The sequence below is a fragment of the Pongo pygmaeus genome, chromosome 3 (genome assembly GCF_028885625.2).
Source record: "Pongo pygmaeus isolate AG05252 chromosome 3, NHGRI_mPonPyg2-v2.0_pri, whole genome shotgun sequence".
In the NCBI taxonomy this organism is placed as follows: Eukaryota; Metazoa; Chordata; class Mammalia; order Primates; family Hominidae; genus Pongo; species Pongo pygmaeus.
Window position 1 is genome coordinate 164,150,546 of NC_072376.2, and position 25,642 is coordinate 164,176,187.

A 25,642-nucleotide genomic window follows, 5' to 3' on the forward strand; every position below is an offset into this window, starting at 1 on the left:
GAACCAATTACTTAATCCAACTACAGTAAAGGGAGCTGGACTTGATATTTAATCCATTCCAATAATAATAAAGAAATAGCTAATCTAATTGACCTACGCTAATGGTTTTACAACTTTTAACTCACTTAATCCATACATCCACCCTTACAAGAAGGTACTGTTATTATCCCAGTTTTAGAGATGAGAAAAGAGTTTACATAATTTAAATGTCAAAGGACTCATAGCTGGTAAATGGTGAAGTCAGGACTGGAACTTGGACAGTCTGGCTGTAGGCAGGGCCAGAGTTCTTTGCTACTGTGCTTCACTATCTCACAAAAAGTTCACATACAGTTGAATGTTGAGAGGAAAACACACACACACACACAAAACACATTAGGTGAGAATTGTGATTTAATTACCAAAGAACCTTAAGAACTGTCTTCTTTCACTGAACATCCCATGGCTGGAAGATTTAAATCAGACGCAATGGTGGAGGAAAGGGAGCAGAATCTTAAATAGTATCAGAAAATGATTTAAGACTTTTATCACTCCTGGGATTTATTCATAAAATATAACATGTCAGGGAGTATATACAAATAAATGATAGGATATTTATAGGTCTGGCTGTATTTTGTGTTGTTTCAGAAAATCCTACATTAAAGAAGGTTTTGTGTGTGTGTGTGTGTGTGTGTGTGTGTGTGTGTGTGTTTTGCCTTTTGTTGATGAAAGAAGACAAAACAATAAAGTCTTCTATTACTCACTGGCATAGATCTGATGTCACTGTTCATAAGACAAGCAATACACTTCCCTCTTCACACAACATATTATATGGCATGGCTTTTGTTTCTCCATAAATACTGTAAAGTACTACCCTACTCTATTTTCTCAATATATTCATGGCACCCTAATCTATACGGAAATAAATTCCAGAATCAAGGCTATAGTTTTGGTAGTCCTAAAGCCAACCTGAGTATCTTAGGTATGTGACTTTCATTTCTAAATTATGGTATTGTTATCATTATTTCTTCTAATGGTATTGCATTGACTTGCGAGGTTAAAAAAACGGAAACCCCTTTAAACTTAAATTAAAGGGGTTTTTATTATGAGCATACAAAGGTATCCTGGGAATGGGTGTGAACAGGAAGTGCAGCTAAACTTTGGGCAGTGCTGGGAAACAAGGCAGCTTCTCGTGCATGCTCTCATTCTTCCTCACTTTCTCTTTGGGACCACATCATCTCTGCTTCAGTTTTTGCAGTCTTCTTCTCTTGAACTCCCTGCTCATTCACTGGCATACCTGGCCAGTGTTCATCAGCATGCATATCCTACCAAGCCCAAATCTAAATAATTTCAAACCTCCGGAAACCATGGCTCTCAGCTCTGTCTTTTAGTTTAAACTTTCAAGAGAAAAAACTTGATTAGCACACCTTATAAGATAGAGTTCTATCAGCTATGGCCAAATGGGGTAGGACCATGTGGAAACCTGGCCATAGGTGCCTTTCCTTCAGCTGAGATTGGAGGCTTGGGAGTCAGTTTTCAGGGATGCATGAGGTAAGATTTAGTAGTAGTGCATCACCACTTCATCGTTCAAAGCTATGGAAAAAAATTAAACACTGAAATGCAGGCCTAGAGAATCTACGAGAGGAACAATTACAGGAGTTGTTTCCAGAGTGATTGGTAAAAGCTTTGAAACCCAAGGCCACCAGGAAGTATCCTAACAGTTTATCATGCTTTTTCCATTAGCTATTTTACTTCTGAGTGGCCGATCTTTTCCTACTTTGAGTGAGAGGGCAAAGAAGACATTCTACATTCAGAATGAGAGGAGGTTAGGTTATGCTCAAAGAAATGCAATGAGCTTCCCTAACGGAAGTTGATCACTGTGTGGAAAAATTAGCACTAGTGAAAAGAGAGGACCAAATCTGTATCTTTTCTTCAGGTGGCCAAAGGTAATATTTTGCCACTATGTCAGAGGCCTGTGGGACTACTCAACAGTTCCTATCAACTCCAGACTTTACCGGTTCATACAAAGCAGGCATACATAACAATAGTGTGCTTCTCCAAGCACGAAGGGATAGCACAAATGTATAAGGGCAAATACCGCCTGGATCAAGGTGTTTATGCAGATGCTGGCTTATGTTCCTTCACAGAATCCCACCATGACCACACACCTTGGCTTGAATTGAGAGAATCCTTTAGGACAATAATAATGCAATTGTAGTTTCTTATGACAAAACTAACAAACATCAAACTGATAAGTCAGAAAGAACTTCTGGGTTACAGAGACTTGAAGAGCCCTGACCTTGAAAAGCAGAGATAACACTGAAAATCATTTCCAAGTGGGGTTAGTCTGCTTAACTGAGGTCCAACGCAACTGTGATAATCAATTTTATGTGTCAACTTGGCTAAGCTACAGTCTCCAGTTATTTAATCAAACATTAATTTACATGTCGCTATAAAGGCATTATGTCAGTGTGATTAAAGTCCATCAGTTGATGGGACTTTATCAGGGTATGGTATGGGAGGTTGTTCTATGAAATCTGTGTGGGCCTGATTTAATCAGTTGAAAAGCCTTAAGAGCAGAGCTGAGGCTTCCCTAATGAAAAGAAATTCCACTTGTGGATGGCAGCTTCACTCCATGGATGAGAGTTCCAGCCTGCCCTTCCTGATGGCCTGCCTTACGAAATTCTGACTTGCCTAAATCACCTCCAACAATCACATAAATATTTCCCTGCAATAAATCTTTATCTCTCTCTTTTTTTAAAGACGGAGTTTCACTCTTGTTGCCCAGGTTGGAGTGCAAAGGTGCAATCTTGGCTCACTGCAACCTCTGCCTCCCGGGTTCAAGAGATTCTCCTGCCTCAGCCTCCTAGGTAGCTGGGATTACAGGCATGCGGCACCAAACCTGGCTAGTTTTTTGTATTTAGTAGAAATGGGGTTTCACCATGTTTGTCATGCTGGTCTCCAACTCCTGGCCACAGGTGATCCACCTGCCTTGGCCTCCCAAAGTGCTGGGAGTACAGGCATGCACCACTGTGCCCGGCCCCAGGAAATCTTTTTTTTTTTTTTTTTTGAGACAGAGTCTTGCTCTGTCACCCAGGCTGGAGTGCAGTGGCACGATCTCGGCTCACTGCAAGCTCCGCCTCCCGGGTTCACGCCATTCACCAGCCTCAGCCTCCCGAGTAGCTGGGACTACAGGTGCCCACCACCATGCCAGGCTAATTTTTTGTATTTTCAGTAGAGATGGGGTTTCACCGTGTTAGCCAGGATGGTCTCGATCTCCTGACCTTGTGATCCGCCCGCCTCGGCCTCCCAAAGTGCTGGGATTACAGGCTTGAGCCACCATGCCCGGCCAGTACATCTCTTAATATACATCTCCTACTGGTTCTGTTTCTCTGGTTGAACCCTGACTGATAAAGCAACTAAATAATTATAATAACCCCAAGAGATAGGTACTTTAATTAGCTCCATTTACAGATGAGGAAACTGAGGTAAAGAAAGATTAAGAAACTTGCCCAGGGAACCCAGCTCCCAAGTGGTGAAGCTGGGATTCTAACCCAGTTGCCTGATGCCTGGACCCAAGTACTTCACACACTATCCCACAGCTTCTCTGAGTGGTTCTACCAATACAGGCAGAATCTAAACAGTCGAAAAAGTATTTCTTTCTTTTTTTTTTTTTTTTAAGAGAAAGCCTCACTCTGTCACCTAAGCTGGAGTGCAATGGTGCAATCTCGACTCACTGCAACTTCTGCCTCCCGAGTTCAAGCAATTCTCCTGCCTCAGCCTCCTGAATAGCTGGGACTACAGGTGCTCACCACCACGCCCAGCTAATTTTTTGTGTTTTTAGTAGACATGGGGTTTCACCATGTTGGCCAGGCTGGTCCCAAACTCCTGACCTCAAGTGATCTGCCCACCTCGGCCTCCCAAAGTGCTGGGATTACAGGCGTCAGCCATTGCACCCAGCCTGAAAAAGTATTTCTTAAAAATCATTTTGGATTGCCCTAGAAAGCCTCCAAACTTGGGCATGACCTGAGAGTATTTTTAAAATTCATTTTGGATCACCGTAAAAGTTTCCCAGATTTGAGCACAGACAGTCCAGATTTCAAATACAGGCTTAAGAGTTATGCACTGGTGTCTATGCCTTGAATCCAAGTGATCTGACTCCTGAATGGCTTCAGAAAGGCCTCTGAAAAGCTCTGAGCATACAGATTTCCAGAGGCTGTGGATTAGTACAAGACCCCTTTTGGAAAGTGCTCTTTTGGGACCTGAAATAAAAATAACAGAAATGGGTTAAAAAATCTGAGCATTCTAACATAAAAATATGAGTTAAACTGGAAGAAACAATATTCTTATTGGACATCTTCTAGGACAGAGTTCTATTAGCTATGGCCAAATAGCGTAGGAGCATTTTCTTCTGGTTCATCCATAAACAACACAGGGAAAGGGAAGAACCTCAAAGAATGTTACAGAGGTAAGAATGCAACCCTTCATTAAGATAATTTGGTAGTATATATGAAAAGTCCTAAAATGTTTATAGATTTTTTGTTCCATTAATTCTACTGCTAAGAATTTATCACAAGGAGATAATCAGTGATGGTCCATAAAAATGTAGGTATAAGAATCTGATTACAGGATTATTTATAATAGTAAAATCTTGAAATAACCTAAATGTCTGATAATAGAAAAATAAAGTTTGGTATACTACATGGTGAAATGCCATGAAAATCATGTTATGAGAAAATGTTTATAAACTATTGTTTTATGAAAAGAAACTTATACATATCATCCCAGTTTTTTTTTTTTTTTTGAGACAGAGTCTCGCTTTGTCGCCCAGGCTGGAGTGCGGTGGCATGATCTCAGCTCACTGCAAGCTCCACCTCCTGGGTTCACGCCATTCTCCTGCCTCAGCCTCCCGAGTAGCTGGGACTACAGGCACCCGCCACCACACCTGGCTAATTTTTTGTATTTTTTAGTAGAGACGGGGTTTCACCATGTTAGCCAGGATAGTCTCGATCTCCTGACCTCGTGATCTGCCCGCCTCGGCCTCCCAAAGTGCTGGGATTACAGGCGTGAGCCACCATGCCTGGCCCCCCAATATTTTTTTTAAAGTACACCAAATACGCACAAAAGAAAGACTGAACCACCAATATACTAACAGCAATTACCCTCATTGACTATTAATGATTTTTTTCCCTCTTTTGTATTTTTACAAACTTTCTATAATAGGCATGTATTATTTTATAGTAACAAAATTTAATTGTTTGTTGTTATTTTTTTCTTCTGAAATTGGGTCTTGCTCTGTCACCCAGGCTGGAGTATAGATCATAGTTTACTGCAGCCTTGCGACCTCCCAGGCTTAACCCCCCCTCTCATCTCAGCTGTCAGGAGTTCGAGACCAGCCTGACTATCTCTACTACAAATATCTGACTATCTCTATTAAAAATACAAAATACCTGACTATCTTGTAAAAATACAAGATACCTGACTACCTGTACTAAAAATACAAAATTAGCCGAGCGTGGTGGCGCATGCCTGTAATCCCAGCTACTCGAGAGGCTGAGGCAGGAGAATCACTTGAACCCAGCAGGCAGAAGTTGCAGTGAGCCAAGATCGTGCCATTGTACTCCAGCCTGGGCAACAAGAGCAAAACTCCATCTCAAAAAAAAAAAAAAAAAAAAAAAAAAAGATAGTGAACTTAATGGATAAATGTTGTGTGTGTTCTGACTGTTCCACTGGCAGTTCCCCCATCTTTTCCCCTCTCCTTGGGTCTCCTTATTGCCTAAAACAATACTGAAATTAGGGCAATTCATAATCCTACAGTGGCCTCTAAGTGTTCAAGTGAAAGGAAGAATTGCACTTCCTTCATTTTAAGCTAGAAGCTAGAAATGGTTAAGTTTAGTGAGGAAGGCAGGTCAAAAGCTGAGATAGGCCAGAAGCTAGGCCTCTTGCACCACACATTTAGCAAACGTGTAATTTAATAAAAAAAAAAAAAGGTTCCTGAAGGAAATTAAACGTGCTATCCCAGGGACCACATGAATGATAAGAAAGTGAAACAGCCTTGTTGCTGATACGAAGAAAGTTTTAGTGGTCTGGATAGAAGACCCAGCCTCAACATTCCCTTAAGCCAAAACCTAATATCAAGCAAGGTCCTAACTGTCTTCAATTCTATGAAGGCTGAGATAGGTGAGGAAACTGCACAAAAAAGTGGGAAGCTAGTAGAGGCTGGTTCATGCAATTTAAGGAAAGAAGCTGTCTTCATGACATAAAAGTGCAAGGTGAAGTTGCAAGTGCTGATGGAAAAGCTTCAGCAAGTTATCCAGGAGATCTAGCTAACACGATTGGTGAAGGTGGCTACACTAACAGCAGATTTTCAGTGTAGATGAAGTAGCATTATATTGGAAGAAGATGCCATCTAGGACTTTCCTAGCTAGACAAAAAAGTCAATGCCTGGCTTCAAAATTTCAAAGGACAGGCTGACTCTTGCTAGAGGCTAATACAGCTGATGACTTTAAGCTGAAGCCAACGCTCATTTACCGTTAAATAATTTTTTTATTTTTTAGTAACAAGGTCTCATTCTGTCACCTAGGGCAGAGTGCAGTGCTGTGATCAAGGCTCATGGCAGCCTCAACCTTCTGGGCTCAAGCAATCCTCCTGCCTCAGCCTCCCTGGGACTACAGGCACTTGCCAATACACCTGGCTAATTTTTATTTTTTGTAGAGACAGGGTCTTGCTATGTTGCCCAGGCTGGTCTCAAACTTCTGCCCTCAAGCAATCCTCCTGCCTTGGCTTCCTGAAGTGCTGGGATTATACGTGTGAGGGGCACCTGGCCTCATTGACCATGTTGAAAGTCCTAGGGCCCTTAAGAATTATGATAAATCTATTCTGCCCGTGCCAGTGGAATAACAAAGCCTAGATGACAGCATATCTGTTTACAGCATGGTTTACTAAATATTTTAAACCCACTCTTGAGAACTATTGCTCAGGAAAAAAGATTCCTTTCAAAATATTACTGCTCATTGACAATGCACCTGGTCACCCAAGAGCTCTCATGCAGATGTACACGGAGATTCATATTGTTTTCATGCCTGCTGACACAACATCCAATCTGCAACCCATGGATCAAGGAGTTATTTTGACTTTGAAGTCTTATTATTTAAGAAATACATTTTGTAAGGCCATAGTTACCATAGATAGTAATTCCTCTGATGAATTGGGGCAAAGTAAATGGAAAACCTAAAAAGGATTCACCATTGTAGATGCCATTAAGAATATCTGTGATTCATGGGAGGAGGCCAATGTAACAACATTAACAGGAGTTTGGAAGAAGTCGATTCCAACCCTCATGGATGACTTTGAGGGGTTCAAGACTCCCATGGAGGAAGTAACTGCAGATATAGTGGAAATAGCAAGAGAACTAGAATTAGAAATGGACCCTAAAGATGTGACCAAGTTGATGTATCTGATGATAAAGCTTCAGTGGATGAGGAGTTCCTTCTTCTGGATGAGCAAAGAAAGTGGAATTTATTCCTGGTGAAGATGCTGTAAACATTGTTGAAACGACAACAAAGGATTTAGAATAAATTTAGTTGATAAAGCAGTGGTAGGATTTAACAGGATTGGCTCCAATTTTGAAAGAAGTTCTACTGTAGGTAAAATGGTATCAAACAGCATTACATGCTGCAGAGAAATTGTTTGTGAAAGGAAGAGTCAATCGATGTGGCAAACTTCATGGCCGTCTTATTTTAAGATATTGGGACCAGGAGTGGTGGTTCATGCCTGTAATCCCAGGATTTGGGGAGGTAGAGGTGGGTAGATAACTTGAGCCCAGGAGTTCGAGACAAGCCTGGGAAACATGGTGGAATCTGTCTCTACAAAAAAATACAAAAATTAGCCAGGCATGGAGGCACACACCTGTAGTTCCAGCTACTTGGGAGGCTGAGGTGGGAAAACTGCTTGAGCCTAGGAGGTAAAGGCTGCAGTGAGCTGTGACTACACCACAGCATTCCAGCCTGGGTGACAGATCAAGACCCTGTCTTGGGGGGGGTGTGGGAGAGAGGAATTAATAATATGAATTTATTTATTTATTTATATTTATTTATTTATTTATTTGACAGGGTCTTGTTCTGTTGCCCAGGTATGTGGTGGTACAATCCTAGCTTACTGTAGCCTCAAACTCCTGGGCTCAGGGCTTAGCTAATCCTCCTCCCTCAGCCTCCTGAGTAGCTGGGACTACAGGTGCATGCCACCGTGCCTGGCTAATTTTTAAATTTTCTGTTGCCCAAGCTGGTCTCAAACTCCTGGTCTCAAGCAATCCTCCTGCCTTGGCCTCCCAAAGTGTTGGGAATACAGGTGGGAATACAGGCGTGAGCCACCACAGCCGGCCTCATGAAAATATTTTGAAGACCGTACTTCAGTTTATAAGGCCCCTTCTACCTAGAGTTTCTCTTCAGAATCCATGACCAAGAGAAACTACTGGGCAATAGATAGTGATACACTTTAAGTCCGCCTGTCATTCCTTGATAGCATCCCTGAACTGCCTGCGCAAGGCAGTGTGCCAAAGGAAAACATTATCTTGAGGAAACAGGTTTATAGTTGAGGGCATGTTTGTATTGTAGACACAGTGTTACTCTGCAGCCTCCAAACAATCGATACTTTCCTTCCATTCTTTCATTTTTTTTATTAACAAAGGATACTGATTCTCAATCCTCCTGTCCAAAAGGAAGCAAGGTCACAAACAAGTCCTTCAGGATTCCTGCCTTAAATGTTGCTGCATTTAGAAGTGTTGCAAAAGAGCCGGCTTGCTCACTCTGCATTTCTGGAAAGATGGCCTACAACTAAAATGAGATTAGAAGTGGCAAAAACTTATCACGAGGGCAGAAATGAATGCTCTGATTTATTATGCAGAGGAGCTGCTAATCAACAAAGATACTTCAAACCTTGAAATTGAATTCTTGGGACCAGGCCTGATTTCTGGTTTCAGGAAAGGGTTTTACCTTTTTTTTGACAGAGTCTTGCTCTGTTGCCCAGGCTGGAGTGCAGTGGCTCACTCTCGGCTCACTGCAACCTCTGCCTCCCGGGTTCAAGTGATTTCCCTGCCTCAAGCCTCCTGAGTAGCTAGCTGGGATTACAGGCATGTGCCACCATGCCCGGCTAATTTTTGTATTTTTAGTAGAGACAGGGTTTCACCATGCTGGTCAGGCTGGTCTCGAACTCCTGACCTCATGATCTACCCATCTCGGCCTCCCAAAGTGCTGGGATTACAGGTGTGAGCCACCGCGCCCAGCCAGGGTGTTACCTTTAAGGACAAGACTGAATTCCGATCAACAGCAGTTTACTTTTAATGAGACAGGAGGTGATTGAGCTAATGAATGACTGTTCAGTAATTCTGTCCTAAGATTTTTCCAGGAATTAGCTAGTACACTTCCGTGGCGTACAGTCCTAATGAATACATTTGAAGAATGTGATGTATGCTGTGTTCAATAAGGGAAAATATTTGAATACAAATTTAAAGTCCACTTTCCCAAGGATATTTATTAGTTGGAGTAAAACCATAACCTAAGGACAGATTGAGGGCCACAAAGATGTATACAAATTTCACTTGACTACAGGCTGTTTAACCAAGATTTTGTAGAACTGTATAAACAACTACTTCTAAATTATACTGCAGAAAGGTAAATAACTAATATAAAATATAACCCAAGTGAAAGAGAGGAAAGAATTAGGATAAAAAAAATTTAACGGCCAGGAGTTCCATGCGCCCTGGACTGCTGAGAAATGGGTGGCCAACATGCCCATCTTGAGAAAAAGTAATAAATACAGGACCAGCTGCTGTTCCAAAGTTAACTGCCTACTGATAGTTTAATTTGAAACAACTTCAGAAAAGCCCCACACTAACTACTATGGCAGTGGTAGACCAGCCAATAAAACTTTTCAATTACCCAACTGATACACCATATAAATGCTTCATTTTCATTCCCATCACACTAGGGGGAAATGCTAAAGTTACATTTATGAAAACACAACAAAACAACACTGTGTGTGTGTGTGTGTGTGTGTGTGTGTATTCTCTGTAGGATGACAAAAAATGTTAATAGTCCTTTCACATCTTCCTTTGCAAAAAAATTTCCCACCCACAAAAGCTGTATACATTTAAATGTTTCACCTTGTTTTTGGCATTACAGATGCTGCAGCAAAAGTAATGTTTCTCTTATAGCTTAGAAAACATAATGCCAGAAAGTAATTATACACAGCTATAGTTTATAGAGGTACAGGCAACAAAACATATGGTCAGGGAAATGCTACAGAATTACAGTATTAAACTAACCCCAGCAGAGCATGGTATTTTGATAGACATACTTAGAAAACAGAACAGCTAAAACAAGTTAAATCTTTTGCTTTTAGCTAATCTATTTAAACCACAGTGTGATGATGGTAAAGTGTCAAAATAAAATCCTCAACATCTTCATAAGATCAACAACAGGATACCAATGCAGAGAACTGAGACCCGTTTAAATTCGTAATGATATAGTGATTGCTATGAGTTTTAACATCACCAAGTATTAACTCTGAGAGTACTAAACTATGTGCTACAAATATTCTGCATGTTGAGTTTCAGTCTCTCCCTGTGCTGGGAGACATTTCAGGCCACATTATGGGGAGGGAAGTCGTAATGGGCTCTAGAGAACTTGGAACAGTACCAAACACCAGGAAGCTATCTGAGATTTGGGAAGAAAACAGACATGTACGGCATATAAAATTTAAAAACTTAAAAGTAATTGTGAATGAAAACAAAAACTTAAAAAAAATCTATCTTGGAAGAACAATAAAGGTTTTCCTACACATCTATACACAAAGATATGAACATAAAGATGCTTATTGCAACATCATTTCTAACTGCAATGAATTAGAAACAACCTAAATGCTATCAATAAAGGACTGGTTAAATAAATTATAATAAGGTTACACTGGAAAATTTTATGCAGTAGTTAAAAAAATAATGAAGTGGAAACTGACATGGTAATACTTTCTAAATAAGTGAAAAAAGGCAAATTGACAGAAATACATATATATGTATACAGATATACAAACACATACATATAAGCACACATACTACACATACACACACACATATATATATCCCCATTTGTTCTAAATATTATTTAAACATATGCTATATATATGCATAGAAAGCAGACTAGGATAGACAATGAACCACCACTCTTAAGTCACCTATGGGATAAAGGCAGATACCACGTTTCTGTACTATTAAAAAATGTTTTCACGTGTTAGTCATAGAACTCTTAAGTGCCAAAAAAGAAAAATTTTCAGAGAAATACAAGATGCTTCTAGTAAAAGGAGACGTGGGAGCAGGACTGTAAGTAGAGGTAAAATCTGAACAGTGTTTAATCAATTTTTTCTGAACATTCTTGACTATTTCCTCAATTTTTCTCTTTAAAAAGAATTCACTCAATTTTATACTCATGTCCTATAAAAACATCTTTATCATTGCCATAGGATTCAAGAAGGTCTCCTGACGGCTTTTAAAAAAAATTATGAAAACATGCAGAGTTTTTTTTTTTTTTCTTTTTTAAGAGACAGGGTCTCACTCTGTCACGCAGGTTGGGATACAGTGGTGTGATCATAGCTCACCAAACTCCTGGGATCAAGCAATCCTCCCACCTTAGCCTCCCAAGCAGCTAGGACTACAGGCATGAGCCATCATGCCCAGCTAATTTCCAGGAGTTTAAAAAAGTATAGATAATATTGCAAATCCTATCTCTTAGCTTAAGAAATAAAACAGTCAAGATACACTTGAAGCTCCCTGTGGATCCTTTCCTGGCCCATTCATTTGATAATCAATACCCTAATTTCACTATTTATGACTTCTGCACATCTTTTTATACTTTTAGTACCTATATGTAGTCATAAAAATATACAACAAACAATGTATTGTTTGTGTTTTGCCATGTGGTCCCTGTTGGTACAACTCTCCTGTTGTAATGTGAAAGCAGCCCGAGATGATATGCAAACGGGCATGGCTGAGTTCCTGTAATATTTTAACTACAAAATGGTGGCAAGCCAGATTTGACCCATTTGCTGACTTCTGCTTTATATAAATGGCATTATACTTTATCTATCCTTCTACAGCTTGCTTTTGTCATCCAAAATTATGTTTCTGAGATGTATCCATGTTCTCATACTACATATCCTTAATTCAAACAGGGCTACTCTGAACTGACAAAGATTCTGAAACTTTTCCTAGTCCCATCTGTGTACTTCCTTATAAAATCCAGTTTTGGCAGTAAGTCAGTTTAGCAAGAATCCTCATCTTCAATATCAGATTACTCTTAACATCTGATCAGGTTCAATCCCCTACCATCCTCCTGGTGATGTCCGATCACCCTGGTCTGACTTCAGCAAGAATCCTATTAGGTCAGCTTAGCCATAATCCCCTTTATCCCCGATGTTTCCTCTCAGTAATTTTCTATCCACTGACCCCCACACCCTGCTCTTTTACTATAAATTCCCACTTGCCCATAAGTTGAGCCCGACCTATCTCCCTGACTGCAAAATCCCATTGCAATTGTCCCTATACCTATCTTGATAGTCCTGAATAAAGTCTTCCTTACAGTTGTACCAAATTACATACTCTCATATGTACTTGGTATTTTCAGTCTTTGAGAGTTCTGTGCCAATTCCATGGAAGTGAAATGGTATCTCATTACCATGTTAGTGCACATCTTAATCCTAGCAAGGTGAAGAATCTTTTCATATATTAACTGGGTACTTAGGTTTCATCTTTTATGTGTTCCCTACCCGTATTTACTTGTCTTTTTCTTCCGTATGCGTAGTTTTTCTTTATCCTGGATACTAACCTTTGTCGCCTATGTGCACTGCACAGTCATGACTTCCCTTTTCACATGCTTCCGATGTATTCATGTACATAAATCTTAAATTTTCACATAGTCAGATTTATCAATCTTTTTCTTCATGGTTTGTATTTGTTGAAGCTTAAGAACTCACTACCTCATAAAGATATTCTTACACACTTCTTTAAAATGTTTCCATTTTACTTCTTTCATTTCTTTAGATTTTTATCTCATGTCATAAGATAAATCAAATTCCGTGTAGATTAAAAATATGGATAATCAGTTATTCAAGCACCATCTGTTGACATACCCGCTTTCCCTCACTGATCCGTAATGCTGCCTCTATCATATCACATGGCACAGAACTCTATGTATTCATCTATGTCTGTGGGCTCTTTAGTCTGCTTCAACAACCTATTTCTAGGTTTGCTGACAAAAGACTGTCTTAATTACTTAAAAGAGTTCACCTCTCCTCTTTGATCTTCAAAATTGCCTTGGTTAGTCTTGCTCTTCCTTATACATCTAAGAATCACTTTGCTGAATTTCCATTTTCTTACTTCTATGATTTTTAATGAAATTTCATTTAATTTTATGAATGGATATCAAAGGAGATTATGACAGGTAACTATAAGAAGACTTTAGGGAGGCCAAGATTCAAATGACAATTTTTGAGAAATAGATTTAAGGTTCTTTGTTTTGCCGCCTTCTTTTTTTGCTGCTGTAAAATATTTCCTTGCAGTAGATAAAACATTTGAGATGAATTAGCTGGTAGTTCAGACCCCTAAGTCATCAAGATCTATTATTTAGAGCTGGTGGGGTGGTAAAAAGAACTCTTAATTTTCTGTTCGTGGCACTGACTGCCATAGGGCTTAACATTCTTTATTATCTTTAGCTCCTACTTCCCTCTAATTCGTTTCCCAAACTGCCACTCCATGGTACTTTTTTCTAGATGTTATTAATAGCTATGTCTGGGAAAAGAAGTTATAAATTCAAATAAATTTTTACACGGGTGTGTAGTATAGCTCTCACTTGGAGTTTTATAATGTACTTGAGTGTATCAAAGACTCTGAGGAGCATCACAGTAAAGAAATAAGCCTAATTTTGTTTAACTCGCCATTTCATAAACTTTTCTGCATATTAACACTTATTTCTTGACATACTGATTAATAATCTACAGAAGAGAGTTCTGTGGGACATCAATTTGGGAAATGGTGTGTTTAAACTAACAAGGTTGAGACAAGAACAACTTAGATATTTCTCACATGTGTATCAATCAATCGGCAGCAAGCAAATCAACATCAAAACAAAGTAATCAAAAACCACCCAGGATGCCTTTTGCTTGGGGTCTTAGTGTTGGCCTACATATGATAAAACTCTTCCTTTAACTTGACAAGAATTATGTTTTCCTTCTTAGTTTAGCACTGAGGTGAAAGAATAGGCAGACGTCCCAGATTTATTCACCTCTTACTATGAAAGCTATAGGAGTGCTTGGCCTCTAAAAACACAAACAAGAGAAATGCATTTCTGTTATCCCTGCTGGGCTTGGAGCCCATCATTCTTGTTGCCAAGTGGCCTGAGGAGAACCAAAAAACATACCAAAATTAAATGACTTTTTGTTTATATTTTCTTCTTTCTGCTCTGTTGATGCAGCAGGTATTAATCTGCTTGATGCACTGCTGGCCTGGCGGGGTAGCCCTGCTTGGCTGAGGATGACAGGAGAAGAACAGGTCACCACCAATGTCAGCAGATACCCTGGACAGAAAATGATGTCCTTTCCTGAAAAAAACATTTCTCCTTTCTTATAGGGCATCACTCCTTGCTGTTGTAACACACAGATCCAATAATAGTCGTGGGTGAGCTTTTGAGAGTCAGGTTCTTCCCGATTTGCAAGGTAAAAATACTGATATTTCCCTTTCTCTCCTCAAAATACCTTTGGCATTTATTTATTCAATAGTTATCTATTGTTTATTGTGGGCCAGGCAATCTACTAAGTGCCAGGGTTACCAAGACCAGTAGCACAGTCTTAAAGAACTTGACAGTATAAATAAGAGATTAATAATACTGAGAATACTTTCCAAATACCCTCAAAAGTACCACAGCATTGCCTAAAATATAACTGTAAAGACTGGGAACTTCACTTTAGGGTCAATAGATTCTCAGAGATTGGGAGTGTAAGTCCACAACAATGGACCCTCCATCAACCTGGAGACTTTTTCTTATTTTCTATTGTATTCTGAGCCAGAACAGAGATTCACAAGAGATATTTATTGGCTATTACTGAGCAAGGAGCTGGAGCCATCTAGAATAATGACTTAGCCATGCGTGAATCTTCTCTATTTTTATTTCCAGCGCTAGCTTGTTTAGCTTTTCTTTGACAGTATTACTTCACAGAGTAGCCCATTCCATTTTCGACCAGCTCTGTCAGGAAATTCCTCCTCATTTTTTTGCAGAAATATATCCCCCTCCAAGTTCCACCCACAGAGGTGCATTCCGTCCTCCCTCTGGGGCTCCTAGGAACACACACAACAGTTCTCCTGTTTCTTTCTATTTTGAAATTTTCATGTCTACAAAAAAGCTGAAGTAACAGTATAAGTAACACCTATATGCCTTTCATCTATTCACCAATTATTAACAGTTTCCAATATCTGCTTCTTTATTGCTCATCCTGGGTTTTTTCCCCCTGAATTGAGATTTAGTTGCAAACATAAAACTATATCACCCTTATATTAATACTTTGGCATATATCTCCTAAGAATCACATTCTCCTGCATAATAACATTTCTATTCTATACCTTAAAAAGTAATGTTTAATAAAATATTATTTAAAATAACATCCATGTTTAAATTATCCCCTCCCCAACCTTTTTCAAAGTTGGGATTTTTTGGTCCTAGATTTTTTTTTTTTAATTCACATATTAGATTTGGTTGTTAATATCTCTTTGGTCTCTCTTTTTTTTTTTTTTTTTTTTTTTTGAGACGGAGTCTTACTCTGTTGCCCAGCCTGGAGCACAGTGGAGTAATCTTGGCTCACTGCAACCTCTGCCTCCCAGGTTCAAGTAATTCTCCTGCCTTGGCCTCACAAGTAGCTGGGATTACAGGCGTGCACCACCATGCCCAGCTAATTGTTAGCAGAGATGGAGTTGGCCATCATTTTGGCCAGTCTGGTCTCGAACTCCTGACCTCAAATGATTCACCTGCCTTGGCCTCCCAAAATGCTGGGATTACAGGTGTGAGCCAACGCGCCCAGCCTCTTTGGTCTCTTGTTATCTGGAATATTCCCCCAGCCTTTTTTTTTTTTCCCCCTAGGACTACTACATAAGTGTACTACTTATCTCACTAGTGATAATATACATGTTGACTACTTGATTCAGATGGTGACCACTAGGTTTTTCCATTGAAATGGTAAATTTTCCCCCTTTGCAATTAAAAACTGGGGGTGATTTCCCCCTTTGCAATTAAAAAATGGGGTGATATTTTAACAACTTTCCCGACAACTTTTTTTTTTTTTTTTAACAGCAGCTGGTATCTTTCGATGTTTCCCAACAACTTTTTACAGAAGTTTTAGCTGCCACTGATGATCTTTGCCTGCATCAGCTATTACTTTGAGAATTACAAAATGATGATTTTCTAAGTTCTGTCATTTCTCCTACATGGGACCCATTATCATCATTTTTTTTGGATACTCAAATTACCCCAAAATTTGGCCAGTGAAAATCCCTTGACGCTACCATCTGTCTTTTCAACATGACCCCATTAGTTGAGCACTTCCTAGCTTTCTATCACAACTAGATGTCCAGGATCATCTTGCATTTTCCCTTAGCCCAGACCCAGAATCCGCCATTCCTCCAGTAGCCAGGGTTCCTCTTAGTAGGGAACAGCATTTATTAGGAAGAATTCTGCTAGTTTCCTCCACGTATCACCCTCTGGGTGTTTGAAGCCAGTTATCGTTTCCATCCCATGCACTTCCCCAAACTTTCACATCTAGGCTAAGTTCTCCCAGTCCCTCACACCAGTCTTCCTATGGTTTAGCTTTGACTTTTATCTTACTCTTCTTTTTCATCTTCCCTGTCCCAACTCAGCTGCTATATTCTAGACCGGTGGCCCCCAACCTGACTACACATCAGAATCACTGGGGGACTTGTTTAATATACAGATTTTGAGGATTCATTCAAGACTTATTAAATAGAATCTCTGGGGTTGGGCATGGGATTCTGTTTTGTTTTGCTTTTTAAGGTCCCTATGTGGTATCTATATAGCCACTCCACTGCATACTTCAATTTTTCAAGGTCTTGTGGACCCCAAATTGAACAGAATATCAAAAGTATGATCTAGGCCGGGCATGGTGGCTCACACCTGTAATCCCAGCACTTTGAGAGGCCGAGGCAGGTGGATCACGAGGTCAGGACATCGAGACCACCCTGGCTAACACGGTGAAACCCCATATCTACTAAAAACACAAAAAATTAGCCGGGCGTGGTGGCGGACACCTGTAGTCCCAGCTACTCTGGAGGCTGAGGCAGGAGAATGGTGTGAACCCGGGAGGCAGAGCTTGCAGTGAGCCAAGAGTGCGCCACTGCACTCCAGCCTGGGAGACAGAGCGAGACTCCGTCTCAAAGAAAAAAAAAAAAGTATGATCTAGAGCTACCACTTTTAGACTGAACAGTAAACTTCTTTCAGCGTAATCAAATCAGTGCAGACTTTTTTGGGGGAAGGCAGACGTAATGACATAAGATTTTTGATTCATGGTAAATTTATGAAGAACTAAATCCTTCAGACTTTTTAAAAAATATTGCTAAGTCACATCTCCCTTATCTTTTTATGTTACACTGGTGTTTCATTCTAAGTGTTTGCATTTGTGCCTATTAAAATTCATATTGCTCAGTTCAGTCCAATCTTCAGAATGTCAAAGGTCTTGGGGATCCTGGTTTTACCATCCTAAGTATTTTTTACCCTTCCAACTTTATGTCACTCACAGTTAAGCATGCTGTCAAAGTCCTTTCTCTTACATTGCCTTATTTTTATTTTTAACAGAGATGAGACAGTGTTTTGCTTTGTTGCCTAGGCTAGTCTTGAACTCCTGGGCTCAAGTGATCCTCCTGCCTCAGCCTCCCAAGTAGCTGTGATTACAGGTGTGAACCACCATGCCTGGCTGCTATTTTTCTTTAAGTATCTAAAATAAAAGAATCTTACGAACTGTTTAATGATTATGGTAGTAGATACATAATTGTACATGCCTGTCAAAACTAGTAAGATTATACACAAAAAAGAATGAATTTTAACATACATAAATTGTACCTGGAAAAAAAATCAGTCAATATTCTAAATACCCAGCTATATTCTTCTCTCAGATTAGGTCTCACTAACTTATTTTGATTGACAATTTCTGCAAAACGCATTGCTATTCTAAGTAATGAAATTTTTATAGATTTTATATTTTTATTGATTGAGGTCAATGCACTCTAGGGTTTGATCTCTTGAAAAAGCACCAGGATTTGGCTTACCAGAGCAGTCAACCCAAAGACTATACCTTACTTTAACAATTCCCACAAAATAAAATATTATAAAAGGTGGTAGAATGTGGAATAAAAAGAAATCAATATTAGAAAAATTATAATCTTTCATAGTACTGGGTTAAAAATATTAAATATAGCCTGTCAGTCCTGCCTATGAGAAGTCAGACAATTTTTCACCTATAATTTTGACAAGGATTTTTTAATGTACTCTTCAGTGTTGGAGAATCCTAGTGAAATACACTCAGTGTGGTTGAAAGCTTAAGTGATACAACCTTCCTGGCCACTTGAAATACCTAACAAAAACATAAAATAATCCATTTGAATATATACATACATAAATAATCTAAAAGTCTAGAAAGAAATGTACCAAAATTTTAGCAATAGCCAGCCATCTCTGGCTGATGGAAGGCAGTCTGGGTTTTGTTTTGTTCTGCTTTTTTCATGCTTTGTATTTTTAAAATATCTTTTAAATTTCTACAGTGAGCCTATATTAGTTTTATGATTAGGAAAACAGCAGTACACACTTATAAAAATACTGGTTAAAGGGAGGGGAGGAAAATAAGTCACAAAAACAAATAAATGAGAGTAAAATAATTTTTATGAAAATATATCTGTCACTGATAGGAATTCCTAAAATAAAACATGTTTTCCAGGTAGTCAATAGTTTTATATGAAATTTTAATTCAGAGAATGAGTAAGATTTCCCTTATGAAGCTTCTCTGAATGCCACAGAAGATTCCAATAGACAGTAACTCTAAAGAGGACACTTACATTGCTTCCAAACAATACTTTTCAAATAAGAAGCTTTATACAGAATTATTAGATACTGTAAATTCATACCTTGAAGAACGATGTTCTGGTTTATTTCGTTCGTTGCGATCTGCAGAGAAAGAAGACGGTTACATGTCAAAATGTTCTTTAAAAGCTCTGGAAAGAAGTTTTTAAATACCAGCTGCCATACCATTAGATTTCACAAAGGACTGTTCAAAGGTAGTTGTGTCTTCCTAAGTATAAGGCTCTTCATCACAGTTCGCCTGACAGAGGCAGAAAAGACACAACGAAGGACAGGCATAAAAGCTTATGGTTTGTTAAAATCATCTACTTGGAAAATGTATCATTACATGTATTATTTCATTTTATAAGATCTTTCCTGTGCTAAATACTTTGCTAACACTAGAAGAGATTTAGCTAAGGAAAGAAAGCAAGGAAACTGCAAAGCCACAGATTACTCAGCTCAAAAAAATCATTCCATGAATCATGGTTGGCAGAAGCTTCTAACAGAATGGGGAGGGGGAAAAATGAGCAGTCAGCTACAACATCTGCAAATACTAAGACCAATACAGCTTCACCCTTAACTATCTACCACCCAGAACATTTCAGAAGTTGGATTTCAATGTTTCTCCAGTAATTAGATATAATGTGCTCTCCATATAAAATTTTTGATCATCACAACTGGGAAGAAGGGAACTCTCATGGGTAGAAAGCAGGAATGTTGCTAAAGATCCTACAATGCATAGAGCGGTCCCTTTCACCAAAAGAATTATCTCATCCAAAATGTCAGTAGTGCAGAGGTCAAGAAACCCTGCTATAGGGTAAGATATAAGAGCACAGATGCTTGAACTTTTCAAAAGTGCCTCTCTAGACTGCTGTAAAATGCTATTAATCAACCTTGAGACTATCATATACAAGAGAAACAACCATAAAACCCGCAGGTTGTCTTTTTTGAATCTGAGTAACAGTTTTTCCTCCACTATATGCTTAAGAATTAAAAATAAATGAAGTAAAAGGCTGCAGTGTTATGCAAAAATAAACAATATGAAGCAATATACAAACCACAGTATATCCTAAGCAATGACTTTAAGAAAAAATTCTATGGAATATTATCAAAATAGTTTTCTATAGTATCTTCTGAATTAATGCTAACAAGATAGAATTTAATGGCAATATAAAGATTAAGACAGCAATGCTTTTAGTTTTTCCTTAATTTTATTGCTGGTGGAACAGAGTAAGAGGATTATGAAACATACTCTAAAACTTCTAGAAAGAAATACGGAAGAAAAGGAATAGGATTTATACAGTTAAATGTATGTAACAATTCTTTCTGAATGAGTTCATAATAAAAAAGAAATGTTTTTCAAAGCCAAAGAGTTAGTACTCATGAAAACACTGTTCTCTGAAAGACTAATAAGTAAAAAGATTCACAATAAAGCATGTCTGCTTAGATATAATGATTTCCAAACACATAGTGTTAGCACGTTTCTGGTTCCAATTTTTCTACACTGTGACTTAGTATTACTGCAGCTTTTAAAACTTTTCTGTTTTAATTTAACTTGGTTTTACCCCTCCCTTAAATGAAAATATCATGTTTTTCATTTGATGAGTATTAAGATTTTAAAGTTATAGTAAGGCAGGGCACATTTAAATTATTTCTCTCAATCATTCTTCTCCAGTTTTTAGCCTGCTAGCTTCGCTACAAAAATGAAGTATAATGTCTCGAAGTAAAGCCAGAAACTGAATACAGATTAGCTATCCTCATATAACAAAGCAATAACTCTTACCTGTGGCTAAAGTCGAGCTAAAACTCTGTCCAGAACATCATTTGCTGTGGCTGTGATCCTAGTTTCATAGTTTACTTAGGCATGTAATAGCAAATTTCCCCACTAATCTTCCTAGTGGTACAACACACAAGAGGAAGGGAGAAACAGAGTCACAATGCATGTAAACAAGACTCAGTATCCAAGGGCTTCCCTCCAGGGCCTGTTCTGATTGGCAGATGTGCTATGACCAGTCTGCACAGCTGGAATGTGGCCACTCAGGAAGCAAATGGCTCACAGCTCTCCTTCATTCTTGGTTAAAACAGGAAATTCTACAGTCATTTTTATACTTTCTGCTCTAAGAAAATACGAATGTCTTCTCACAGCACTTCTCTATTGAACCAGTAATTAAAATTCAACAAAAGACTTGATTATCTGCTGGGGGAAATTTTAAAATTTTCCCCCCAAATTCACTGTTAGTGTTATCTGTGTTACATTCCTGTGTAAACATAGATACACAGTACTTATAAAATGTTACTCCTAAGAACTCATATAGTTGATAATTTGAGGGGTAAGGGTAAATTATCCATTACTCACAATATTTCCCATCCCTCACCTCTTGACAATGAAAAACAAATTGAAACACATGTTCTTGGCTTGATCTTTTCCCTCAAAGTATACAAATATTTGGATTTCACATTTTGCCATAGAGCCATCTTTTAGCTTAAATACATATAAATAATGGGGTGTGTGTTGCATATCTGTGTGTCTTATATACTTACACTTTTTCATATACTTACATTTTAAACAAAGTAATTTTCACGATAGTCAAGATTATTGTGCAATTGTCAAGAAAATATTAGTAGAAATAAATTTTTTGGCAAAATAATAAGTGGTTATTATTTTGTTCCAAAAGCCAAGACTGAACAAAACAAATCACTGAGGGTGGATTCAGAATCTGCTTTCTTGCCAACAATAACAAAACATTTGGATGAAATCCCCTTAAGAATGAGAACAGATCTATAGCAAACATGGAAATTTAATCTTGGCTATATATAGTGCTTTAAGTGTATGGATTTTATTTCAAGTCAAATACTTTTCAGCACATTCTCTGAATATTTTCTTTTTTTTTTTTTTTTGAGACAAGGTTTCGCTCTGTACTCCAGGCTGGAGTGCAGTGGTGCAATCACAGCTCACTGCAGCCTTGAGCTCCTGAGCTCAAGTGATCCTCCCATCTCAGCCTCCCAAGTAGTTGAAGTAGTTAGGATTACAGGCACATGCCACCACACCTAGCTAATTAATTAATTTTTTTTTTTTTTCTGTAGAGACAGGGTCTCCCTATTTTGTCCAGGCTGGTCTCAAACTTTGGGACTCAAGTGATCCTCCTGCCTTGGCCTCCCAAAGTGTTGGGATTGCAGGCATGAGCCACTGTACTCAGCCTTCCAATTTTTTAGAGTTTCTAATTTTCAAATTAATTGGGGGAGAATATTTCTAAAAGTTTTCTGAACTTCTGCATATTTAGAAATCATATGAATAACTTTCTAGCCCAAAGTCTCACCATTTCTATGAAAAAAAGAGTTATTAAAAATAAAATGCCTTAACTCTAAAATTTGTCAAATGCTACACATTTGCTGTGGATGATATACTTATTCCAGGGGCCTGCCCAGCAGAGCATGATGGTTTAGGTCACTCAAAGACCAGCAGTATATACTGAGTGTGAGGGTAACCATGGCTGGGTAATCATGTAATGGTTTTGTGGATATGTATCACCACACACACACACACACACACACACACACACACACACAGCCCCCGCTCTTGCATTCCTTGTCCCTCTCATCTATGCCTCATGGTTAATAAAGCTAACTGAGGAATAGAAAAGTACTCTGTAAGTAGAACAAAGACAGAAAACAAGGCAGAGGCTGGGCACAGTGGTTCATACCTGTAATCCCAGCACTTTGGGAGGCCAAGGTGCTGGGACCAGCCTGGCCAACATGGCAAAACCCCATCTCTACCAAAAATACAAAAAAAATTAGCTAGGCGTGGTGGTACACGCCTGTAATCCCAGCTACTCAGGGGGCTGAGGTGGGAGGATCACTTGAGCCCAGGAGATGAAGGTTGCAGTGAGCCAAAATCATGCCACTGCATTCTAGCCTCGGTGACGGAGTGAAACTCTGTCTCAAAAACAAAAACAAAAAACAAGGCAGAGCTGGCACAATGACTGTTGGTTGTGTGTGTATAAATGCTGTGGGGGAGATGTGAGGGATGCAATGGGGGAACCCATGGTATGTCAAGGGGACTGAAGAACAGCTAGGGCAGTGGTAGGATGCTATCATGGGTCAAGGATTCTGTGTAAGAACTCCAGATTATCCACATTTTCCTTTCATGTCAACTTGGTTCTGTGTAATCTAGACACATGATTCCAATGTTTATGTATTTAGGTGTTATGCCACTTATGTAGAAATGGGCCCCTGTTCTGGCACGGACAGTTTTTGGGTATGGGTACGCAGATCCTACTGATGTGGAACCATTCAGGGTGATTCTGACTCTAATAATACTTTGAAATGGAGATGACAAAAATGCAAATGCCATCTTTGCTTTGATTAAAACTAAGAATAGCCAATTCGGAACTTATTAGAATCTGTTGTAAGACATTCAGGCTTTGATGATTTAGCTTTGATCACTAAACTGGAGAGAAAAATCAAACCCCATTGGTAGGGACTTACTTTACTAACTCAAGTTGGAAATGAAAGACCTGAAATCATTCTTTGAAATTAGGGGGAAGGTTCAGTCTACATGAATGAATATACACAGATATACTCACAATGGAGTAAGAAGTGGTTTAAAGTGAGTCTTTTTTTTTTTTTTTTTTTTTTTAATTGAGACAGAGTCTCACTCTGTCACCCAGGCTGGAGTGCAATCTCGGTTCACTGCAACCTCTGCTTCCCGGGTTCAAGTGATTCTTCTGCCTCAGCTGGGACTACAGGTGCACGCCACCATGCCCAGCTAATTTTTGTATTTTTAGTAGGGATGGGGTTTCACCATATTGGCCAGGCTGGTCTCGAACTCCTGACCTCATGATCCAGCCACCTCAGCCTCCCAAAGTCCTGGGATTATAGGTGTGAGCCACCATGCCCGGCCAAAGCGTCTATCTTATATATCTTATCTTTGCATACCAAAATCTCTTTAGCAGGAGCATTACCAATGAAGCGATTCTGTAGCATACTCCCAAGCATTATTGTTAAGTTCCAGCTTGGGGGTATATACAGTATATATCATTTTTAAAGTATGGATGAACCCTACATAAACCCTTTGTGCCATTCAGAATTAACTAAAGGTTCCTTGGGGCTGAAAACGAATTATTTGCAGCAGCAATGTCATTACATCTTTACTTATGACAAGCAGAATAAATAAAACAATGAACACAACCATTATAAGACATAAGATACCCAGTGTTCATACATCTTACTTTGGTGATTCTTTAAAAGATTGCATAATTGATTCCAAACAAATAGACTATGGATGGGATTTTACTTATCAGATATCAGAATTTCAAATACTTTTCTAAAAACTTTAAATGGTTCTTATATTTAGAGAGAGAAAACTGCAAATATATATATATTTCAAGTATATACTTCAAGCATATATATACATACACTTGAAAAGAAGGCAGTGCTCATTCTACAAAGTTACTGACACCAACTAATATGAATCCACCTCTGCTTCTATTTGACAGCCTTGTTTAGGTGTGTCTCCAAACTGATTTTTATTTACATTTGAGATTCCCAAAGTGATGGTCTATTGTTCTTTTAAATGATACCTTTTCAATAAATATATATTTGTTGTTGCTGAAATAACACATTAAGTCAGAAAATTTCTACTCTCTTGGTTAAAAAAGCCAAGAAATTAAAGAGGGTCTCTGTCAGTTACCACTGCAGGGGAGAAATAAGACATATTACAGAGAAGTTTACATGGCTGTTGTTGCCCATGCTTCCATGGGTAAGTGGGAAAGTCTGGTCTACAGCACTATCAATACTGACATCGTTCATTAATTAAAGTGCCTAAATTCATTAAAATTCATTAAAATGCAGTACTCTAATTACCCAGGAAGGGAAGAATTGGAGATGGAAAGGAAGTTTTTTCAAACAAGAATTTATGTCTTGGCTGGCTGGGGTGGCTCATGCCTGTAATCCCAGCACTTTGGGAGGCTGAGGCGGGTGGATCACTTGAGGTCAGGAGTTCAAGACCCCTGTCTCTAGTAAAACTACAAAAATTAGCTGGACGTGGTGGCGCACACCTGTAATCCCAGCTGCTTAGGAGGCTGAGGCAGGAGAATCGCTTGAACCCGGGAGGCGGAGGTTGCAGTGAGCTGAGGTCACGCCACTGCACTCCAGCCTGGGGGATGGAGCAAGACTCTGTCTCAAAAAAGAATTTATGTTTCAACAAAGAAGCAGACTATCTCTGGAATGTTTTCTCCTTCCCATCCCCACTGTTTTTACCCTCATTTTAGGTTCTTATCAGCAATTGTCTGGACTCTTATGTCCTGACTGGATTTTCTGGCCCCAGTTTCTTCCCCTCTAACCCAATCATATTGCTGGCCAAATATATCTAGGCCTCAGAAAAATTATAAATCACTTAGATCTTGAGAGGATTAAATGAGATAATGCCAGTGACAGTCTTAGCACACTGTCTGTACACTTAAGCACACCACAAATGTCAGCTGCCATCATGTTGTTAAAAGGCCAGCTATTAA

The 25,642-nt window shown here is 38.9% G+C and overlaps 1 protein-coding gene across 22 annotated transcripts in view; it reads right to left on the reverse strand.

The window, feature by feature from the left end:
- Positions 1–25,642, reverse strand: part of SH3D19 (SH3 domain containing 19) — a 204,034-nt gene that overhangs the window by 86,959 nt on the left and 91,433 nt on the right. For 20 of the 22 annotated variants that reach the window (XM_054484892.2, XM_054484878.2, XM_054484871.2 and 17 more), the window contains exon 2: positions 19,196–19,235. Coding sequence is in view for 10 of the 22 variants with exons in the window: in XM_054484878.2 (XP_054340853.1) it covers positions 19,196–19,235 (40 nt within the window). In the remaining 12 variants the exon portion in view is untranslated. Of the gene's footprint in view, positions 1–19,195; positions 19,236–19,316; positions 19,578–25,642 lie in introns of those variants that run through there. The other 2 variants (XM_063664183.1, XM_063664182.1) reach the window with 1 other exon arrangement.